The sequence below is a fragment of the Hesperophylax consimilis genome, chromosome 4 (assembly GCF_061612785.1).
Source record: "Hesperophylax consimilis isolate HC1 chromosome 4, BYU_Hcon_1.0, whole genome shotgun sequence".
NCBI lineage: Eukaryota > Metazoa > Arthropoda > Insecta > Trichoptera > Limnephilidae > Hesperophylax > Hesperophylax consimilis.
In genome coordinates this window covers 21,067,219-21,076,296 of record NC_142839.1, presented here as the reverse complement: position 1 = coordinate 21,076,296, position 9,078 = coordinate 21,067,219, and the positions used below count along the sequence as shown (strand labels likewise).

Sequence of the window (9,078 nt, the reverse complement as noted above, 5' to 3'; positions counted from 1 at the left end):
CTGCACACAAACACTCCAACAGTCAGTACTTCACCATACAAATAGCATACCAGTATTCTACTTCATGCTAATTAGTCCATCTTACCTTCTCCCGCAAGACGTCTACTTCCTGACGATTCTTCAGCCCTCTGATGTCTGAAATTATAAATGGTTTTGGTTAATTTTGTGACTGGTGAGTGGTTGGAACCACAGTAAAACATTTCAGTTACAACTTACAAAAGTTGAATTTCATAGTCCATGCAGTGCTTGAAATCTTGCATCAAATAAAACATGATAGCATCTAGTAGGTTTAATTTGATGAGGTGATCAACTGACCTGCATTGAAAAGGATGATGGCCTTGAGGCAGGCGAGTTCGGCCTGGTCCATCTGCATGTGGCGCATCTTCAGAGACAGCTCTGATAAGACACGGTCAAACATGGCTCCCACCCCGGCCTGCAAGGCGGAATTGCGGTGCAGCGTCATACCTGCGGAGAACCAAACGGTTGATTATGATCAATCTAAACCTAGTGAAAACTTCTAAAAATCTTTCATATTGTATCACAATATATATTGACTGTCTTCTTTTTGGCACTTGAGCGATGGAGATTTCAGGGTGTTCAGTTTTCGGTTTGGCAATTGATTTAATTAATATCATACCTCCAAATATTAATACTGAAACATTAGAACTGTTTACTGCAGTAAAAGCCAATGAATCCAAAAATAAAGTATTTTCAAAAAATCTTTAAATTTTTAATTAATTAAAATTTATAAAAATAATACGCTTAAATTGGGTACTACTCTTATGTGGTTAGAGTGAGATCTATTTCATAGAAAGTTCCACAATTACAATCACGTATGCAACATCCGCGTACAAGGATAACCGCCAATGAAAAATAGTTAAAAAATGGCTTAAATCAAAAAAGATAAACAAACTCAACCCTGGAATTATTTGATACTAGTTACTGCCACCGCTGCATGGGTGCACTTCAATACTAGTTACTGCCACTGCTGCATGGGTGCATTTCAATACTAATTACTGCCACCGCTGCATGATGGGTGCACTTCAATACTAGTTGCTGCCACCGCTGTATGAGTGCATTTCAAAGTATTGAGTGATCTGTGTATTTAATTGGTAGTAGGTACTAACCGGGCATAAGGCACATCAGTTGAGGAGGAGGTGCCGGTGTCTTGTTGTTGCCTTTGTCATTTGTGTTGCCGTTGTCTCGCTCTCCTTCTAAATACTGAAATAATTGAAAACAAACTCTGTCAGTTAGTTGGATAGATTGAGTACAGAACAGAATACATGGTGCAGCAAAACAGACAGTGCAGTTTTGACGGGCCAGTACATTTCGTGTTGTGGGGGTAGGAACCTGGAAGGGTCGTGTCGTTTTCAGTTGTTATCATGGTTTGGTCCGGACAACACTGGAGCTTTGCCGTCCATGTTTCTTAAAAATGGCTGTTTTTCCATCGCCACCCAGCGGGCCTTCCGGCTGCAATTTGCGACTTCTTCCTGTGGGGCTACCTGAAGGCAAATGTTTTTAAACATTGGTCTCACACCTTAGAAGAACTCACGGATCGAATTCGGGAGGAAATTGCCGTAGAGATGTGCCAAAACATCAGAAATCGCCTTCATCAATATATCGCTGCTGGAGACCATCATCTTTCTGATGTCATCTTCAGGACTTGATGAATGAAACAGCATCATGAATAAAATAAACCCCATTTCGTTTTTGTTTAACCTCTTAACCACTCGGAACATTAGAACGTCAAAAGACGTAAATATGATAATAGCGGTCAAGACATTAGTACGTCTTTTCACGTAAACGCGCGAGATTTTACAAAAATCGATTTATTTCCATCACTAGTATACGGATTGCCATGATTTAAAAAACAGAGTATCGATAATGAATAACGCTACGCGTCTGCATTCAAGAATATCTATGGAATGTTGAGGTGCATTATCTGAGTCGATTGAATCTGTCATCTTGATCGTTCATAATTTATTGCGTTTTTAAATAATTTATTAAAAATATTTTAGTTTGGACGGTTAATATTTTGAGGTGACTAATAGTTTTTAATTATATTTCTTCAATATATAAAGTGTTATTTCTTTATGATACTCAGAAAAAAGTACATTTTTCACAGCTTTGAAATAATGGTCAGCGATTTTTACATATTTTTGACGTTTTCAGAAAATGTATATTTAGACACGCAAATATTTACGTATAACAAAACAATACGATAGTGAATTTCATAATCTTTCCAAAACATTTTTTAGAATGAGGCTACGTTTCCCAAAACGTGAGTTATGAATCTTTTAACAAAACTCGTGAATAACACAAAAATTTTCGCGTTTTGACAGTTCGCAAAGGAACACAAAGTAAATAAAAGTCCTTTTCTGAGAGGTTAAGGACCACGCCCGAGTATACTCGGGCGGCTATTATGTGCCAGAATTCGGAATTCATACTAAAGAAAAATTTTCATTATTTTTTCACACTATGCACCACAACATCAATATTCAGTCCCATTTTGGGTTTATATAATGGGTTTTATATGAGGATATATATTTTGAGTAAATAAAATTCATTGATAAAAAAAAGGTGTTATTTTTTCCATTTTTAATTTTTAAATGATTACTGAAGGGGTTAATAGCCCTTCAAAACTGCACCGTTTTTGCACTGTCTGCTATGCCGCATCCTGTATTCTAGTGGTCAAATTTTAGTCAGATGGGAAGAAAAGAAACAGCAATTAAAAAGTGTCAAAAATAAAAAATTTCCTCTGTAGAAAAACTTAATCGCAAAAATTAGGATTTTTACTGTACAAAACGAAGATGTAGAAATATTAAAAGTTTACCTCAATGGAGCGCCACGCGATGGCCATGATGAGCAGCTCGTTCCAGGAGGCCTTCAGCAGCGTGACCTGGTCGGAGAGCTGCAGGCGTGGGAAGTGAGGCAGGGAGCGTGCCCAGTGCACCAGGCCGCGCAGCTGCCGGTTACCGATCTGGCACAGCGAGGACACGGGACCGCGGTATCGCGCCGGCACCAGCGACCCCGTCGACACGCGCAGGTAGGCAAGCTCCGCCGCGGCGTCCATCCCGCCTCCTTCAACCTCCACTAACCGCTCGATACTGAGTTCCTGTACCGAACTGGACGGGTGTGCTTCGTCTTGCGCCTTCGCGGCGCGCTGCCGCTCCTCTTGCACGGCTTCACGCTTCATCCCGCACGCCAGACACTTCTGATACCGGCAATACTGGCAGCGGTTGCGTTGTCGCTTGTCGATCAGGCAGGCGCGTTCTTCCCGGCAGGCATACGAAAGGTCCTTGCGCACCGTGCGCTTGAAGAATCCTTTGCAACCCTCGCAGCTGTAGACGCCGTAGTGCTTTCCCGAGGCGCGGTCCCCGCAGATGGAGCACAGGTGCTTGGAGCCAGACAGCGGGTGGTTGGGTGGATAGGGTTTGGGTGAAGGCGGACCCGCACCGCCCAGCCCCGCGCCGCCCGCGCCCCCCAGCCCGCCCAGACCGTCCAGCAGCGCAGTGTCGGGCTTCAGCTCCACGGGCGAGAGGGGCCCCATCAGACTGCCGTCGAGGCTTAGCCCTGCAGCAAACAAACATCACACACATTACCACCCGACTTACCAACACTCATCCACCAAACCGAATCGAATTACATTTTACATATCATTTTCAAATCATTCATTTGTTTCGTATTAAGCGTGTCGCCTTTCGTGTCGTCATTATTTATTATTGTCCTCAAAAGTATGTTCCAAATAATGAACTTACGACTATATCTTACAATGTACGCTCAGGTGAAATGTTGAGAATCCCTGGATAAAATCGGGAATAGAATACGAATATTATAACCAGACGTTTTTGGACAGATCATCTGCCAATCAGGGGTTAAAAAATGTGTTTCCATGAACCGACCCTAATTATTATTCTCCATTACAATATAACATTGACTTATTATAAAATTGACTTATAATAAAATTAAACATGTATCTGTATATTTATGTATATATGTGAATACACATTACGTTTGTGTGTGTTCATAATATAGATGTGTATGAATGTATTTATATATGCATGTATGTATGTCTGTGTATGTATGTATATGTATATATATATCTGAGCATCTATATATGTGTATGTATGTATGTTTGCATGTATAAAAAACATATATTTTGTTTTATATTTTCCTTAAATATGTTTATTTTTTTTTTCTTCCATATTTTTTTTTTTTTTTTCTTCCATATTGTTTTATTTTTTCTTACTACAACATATGGTTTTATTGTAATTTATAGCATTATGACTACCACAACAAGGGCATAAGTCTAGTGTGGTAGTTATTAAGTACACAAAAATTGTAATTCATAAAATTCACTGAATAAAAAATAAAAAAAATAAAACTCCACTTTTTTTCAATTCCCTGACGATGTATTTTTCATATCTCACCGTAACCCTTTGATAATAATATTATAATCCACGATGACGGCGTATTTAGTTATTTAAGCTATTTTCTAAATAACTTTATAGTAAAAGCGATAATAATAATTAAACATAAAACATATTGCAATGCCAGTAGTGTTCATGTAAACATTCAATGTGTAATGAAATGAAAACGAAACCCAAACAACGATCTTTATTATCTCGCGTAGGTACTTTAAAAAAAAACTGCCGCAAACATTTTCAGCGAGGGATAGGTTAGTACTATAATAATACGTATCGATGACATGTTCTTAGGCGAACGAAAACTCACAAATTAACAATGTAACGATGTGTGTAGCCGAGAAAATGGACTCATTGTATGAAGTAGTACTTGACTCAAAAGAGCACCAACACTTTGGTTTATAGTTTTCACTGTTCTATTCAAATCTATTCATTCAAGGGTATACTTAAAAAAATCATAATATGATATTTCATAGATGGCGCTAGTTTAATTATTTTAGGAAAAAACACTATCTGCAATTTAAGGGGGTGACAGATTACGCTATAAGTTCAAAGCGTTTTGTATAACTCCATATTGCTCGCCATACAATCCCATACAGACCTGTCACATCTAAAAAGATGATGTGTTATAAGTGTTGGCGTCGCGACGATATACGCTGTAATCTGCTAGCCAGGCTATATTTGAAAATTATGAGAATAATTTACGGCTGTCATCTGTCAGAGTGACAGATCCCATACAAATAAATGATATTCCACGGCAGTCTCCCAATTGATCAAACCCCCTCTCCTGAGGAAGATTATAGCGTAATGTGTCACCCCAACATATGATATGTACATGCCACGCCCAAATTATACGCGCATAATGTAGCGTAATGAGTTTAAGGCTTTTGTCCGTATACAACTCAATTCTTTCAAGAAAGGTATACAAATATATATCGGCGATTCAATCCAATATTGTATTTGTATACCTTTCTTGAAAGAATTAATTTTTTATACGGATAAAACTATTTATTAAACAAACAATTCATCTTAGTATTTTAAAGCATAACAGGCATAAATCGTTTTTTTCCTAAAATAATGATAGGAGTAGGTGGAACAAATGGAAACCTCAGTTTTAGGATTTTTTTATTGATATTAGGAATACAAATTGCTGTATTTTGAATTAATTTCTAATGAATACCTAGCATGATAGATGATCATAATAATAATACTGTTTAATATTGTAATTCAGTTGGGTAAGATTATTTTTGCGTGTGACAGTTGTCCAACATCTGTGTGCGAATTTACTGAAATTTGAATATACAAGTTAACATTGTATTCAATTGGCATTTTAAAATAAACATATTATTACGGTAGGAATGAGAGCGAGCAGAGAAACTGACGAGGTTCTCATCTTTCAGCTGTTGCATTTCTAAAATCGATTATCGATAGACTAATTTCCGTATCAATAGATTTCCGACAAAAAATCTACGACGACATGAAATAAGATTATAATAAATTAACGAATGAAAATTCAAGATATGTATAATGAAGAAGCCCCCATTATGTCCCAAGAAAACAAGGTTTTTTTGCTGTTGCTTAAAACCTATACAAGTGAATTGCCCAAATAACGAGTAGTGCCCTTCACACTTGGAGGACATTTACCTTACATTTATCTTATCTCAAAAACACTCCAATGCCAATAAATCCAAAACACATTACAGGGAAGCTAAAGTATATTTATTAATATTTAATAAACTGGTTTCCGGAAACCCTTGACGTAACTCTTTTACCGAAAAGTAGCATCGTTCGAATACAACGATTGTTTTTGGATCTTTAAATGCGTATTTATGTTCTGGTTCCCACATATCTGGTACAACTTATCTAAGGGAAATGGTCCATCAAATAAGGTATAGTTACATGGCTCGGAGCTCCAACCTGCGATGCCCCTCGCCCACTGCTGCGCCTGCGCGCCCTGGATGATGGCGGTCACCGACATCATCGGTTTCTCCTTCTTCATCATGGCTCTGTCACTGGCCAGCAGAGCATCCCGGACACCACTACAAACTAACCACTGCTACGCAACTGATACGAAAAGCACTGGATTGTTGATCGTACAAATGAATTAACTGCCAACGTTGGGTCGTAACTTATTACATTTGTTTGAATCTACCGCTTCAATGTCCTAGAGCTTCTGTTAAATGATTATTATAGTGGAAAAATACTAGAAGACACAGACAAACCGAAATAAATCACGGGTGAAGAATATATTACAAAGAGTGATTTCCGTAAAGTATTATAATATAAATGAGGAGAGAAGTGGTTTTTGGAATGAATTGACGATATAAATTATGAAATGAGAGGTTTTCGGAAAGATCGTGTGAATTGATGAACATTCTTCTTTATTGTGAATGCGCCACGGAAGGTGGCCATGGAAGAACCACGAACACCATAACTCTAGTAACTCGTATTAATGTATAATATTAACAACAGTTAACACAATAATCATTGGATTGGATATATAATCTATGTTTTGGGAAGATCTAAAATGTTGGTGCCATAGAACTTCTTAAGGACTGATTTAGTGGGTGGGTAAAGAAGTTACATACACACTTGTCATAGGGCCACTGGCATATTTAAGTAATTTTTAATTATGGTCTCCTGGGCTTATTTTGCCAGGGCTTTACACCAACTTGACGCACGTAAACGGGCATTTTCGCCATTTATATATATACGTATTAGAACTAACGTGTTCTAAATCAGATTCAAAGGTGATTTTTTTCAATGTTGGTCCAAATTTACGTAAAAACTGTGAGCTATTTTAAAATAGCACAAACTTTACACATAAAATTATTCTCAAAATCAGATCAGTTGTATTTAACTGACTAAATAATGTAAATTAATCAATTTGCTTGTTAAAAATATATAACATTTTAATATTCCATAACACATGACTAAGAAAAATCCAATAAAAATCGTGGGACAACGCAATGAACAAACTTTGTCAAAAATGTCCAAATATCTCTCTTAGACGACTCCCTCGTGGGCCAGTAAGGAAACGACCAACTGAGTGGCAAGTCCTGCACAGAAAAGTAAAGTACGCTAAAGTAAGGTAACGGTCTGCAGCGCAGACCACTGTTCATGTCGGTCCGTAAGGGAGCTTAAAGAGAAACTGAAATTTAGCCTTAGCGATCATAAAGAGAAACTGAAATTTAGCCTTAGCGATCATAAAGAGCAACTGAAATTTCGGGCCAAGAAAGAGTTGTTATCGGAAAATACAAATACAGAATAGTGCTTCTCAGAATAAATGCCTTGGGACAGAAAATTATAGGAGTAGTTGTCTAAATACAGGTAGAAATACATATAGAAAATTATAAGACTGGCTACCTGAATAAAGGCGGAATAGAAAACGACGTGGTTGTTTGAATGAAGACGGGGTGGAAAATGATGACAGTTTTTATTGAGATGAATTAATAAAGAACGCTTGGAAATAACAAAAAATTCCCACAAGCAAACAAATAAACACAAGAGATTCTCAGGATGCCACCAATTCCACTTAACTTCTCATATGTGATATGGAAAATGAACCCAAAAAATGCGGAAAATTAACTCAAAAGCAAAGTAAATTAAATAATTGATGAAACAGCCTAATGCGTTTTGAGTAGCTATGAAGTTGCGCGCCATATTTGTTGGCTGAAGTAAAAAAAAAACTGGAATGAATGGCACGGAAGGCTGAAAACGCACAAAAGCTATGCAGCCAACAACGTGTTTTTGTTTCAATTCTTTAAATTGCTTTTGAATAGGTAATTCTAAATGGGCAAGCCAACATCTATAAGGAATTAAGCCCGTATCTATATTCAACAAGACCCACAGTAAAATAACGGTTAACGCTAACAAGTAATTCGTGTAAATGGGAAGTAACCATTTTATTTGTTAATTTTAGTAGTTTTACTATTTCACCTAGAATAGCTAAATATTGTCATGGTAACATTGTTTATTCAGCTATATAAATAATAAACGACAGGGCGAGCCGAAGATTGCGTCGCAGTGACCTTGCACCAGTGTTGACTGTATCAGGTCTCTACGTGCATTGTTTGCACGACGAGCTGCCACTGTTGCCAGGGCTGTGCCCGGCTGAAACCACATAATGCCGTAAACTAACTTTTCTGTGTAGTACTACATTAATTTATAGTATTATCTAATTTTCGTAACAACGGGTTTCCAATAAAAGTTTAAAATATTTTTTTATTCAACTATACCTGTATTCTATGCATCATAGATAAAACAAATTTCTAGCGAACGAAATTTTATTTATTGACATTAAATTTATCAAAAAAAAACAAATGATTTCCGGAAACCCTTGGAAACTAGCTTTATATCAACACTGGTAATATTTTCATCAATACTAATGCAGTGAAATCTCTAGTCTAAGACCACCAAGATATCATATTGTTCCATTCTATGTGCCTAAAATATATTTCCAAAAAATAATTCTGAGCAATGAGTATTCACACGGAATGTAATATCAACGTGTTTCACACATATTCTACCAATAGTGCTGTGCGGGGCTCTTTTAATTAGTAGGTGTATGCAGTATGAGGATGATGGTGAGTCCCGAGGTGGGAGGGAGTTCGTTTGAGGAGGGGCGGAGTGAGGATGTCAGGGAAGATGACGA

At 37.4% G+C, this 9,078-nt stretch overlaps 1 protein-coding gene across 11 annotated transcripts in view; it reads right to left on the bottom strand.

Moving 5' to 3' along the window:
* Window positions 1-9,078, bottom strand: part of usp (retinoid X receptor ultraspiracle) — a 34,102-nt gene that overhangs the window by 3,668 nt on the left and 21,356 nt on the right. For 5 of the 11 annotated variants that reach the window (XM_089651474.1, XM_089651478.1, XM_089651477.1 and 2 more), the window contains exons 2-6: window positions 6,324-6,597; window positions 2,834-3,573; window positions 1,128-1,221; window positions 316-465; window positions 86-135 (exon numbers count right to left, since the gene is read on the bottom strand). In XM_089651474.1, coding sequence (XP_089507600.1) covers window positions 86-135; window positions 316-465; window positions 1,128-1,221; window positions 2,834-3,573; window positions 6,324-6,426 — 1,137 coding nt within the window. In that variant the 5' untranslated portion in view covers window positions 6,427-6,597. Of the gene's footprint in view, window positions 1-85; window positions 136-315; window positions 466-1,127; window positions 1,222-2,833; window positions 3,574-6,323; window positions 6,628-9,078 lie in introns of all 11 variants that reach the window. The other 6 variants (XM_089651475.1, XM_089651480.1, XM_089651482.1 and 3 more) reach the window with 3 other exon arrangements.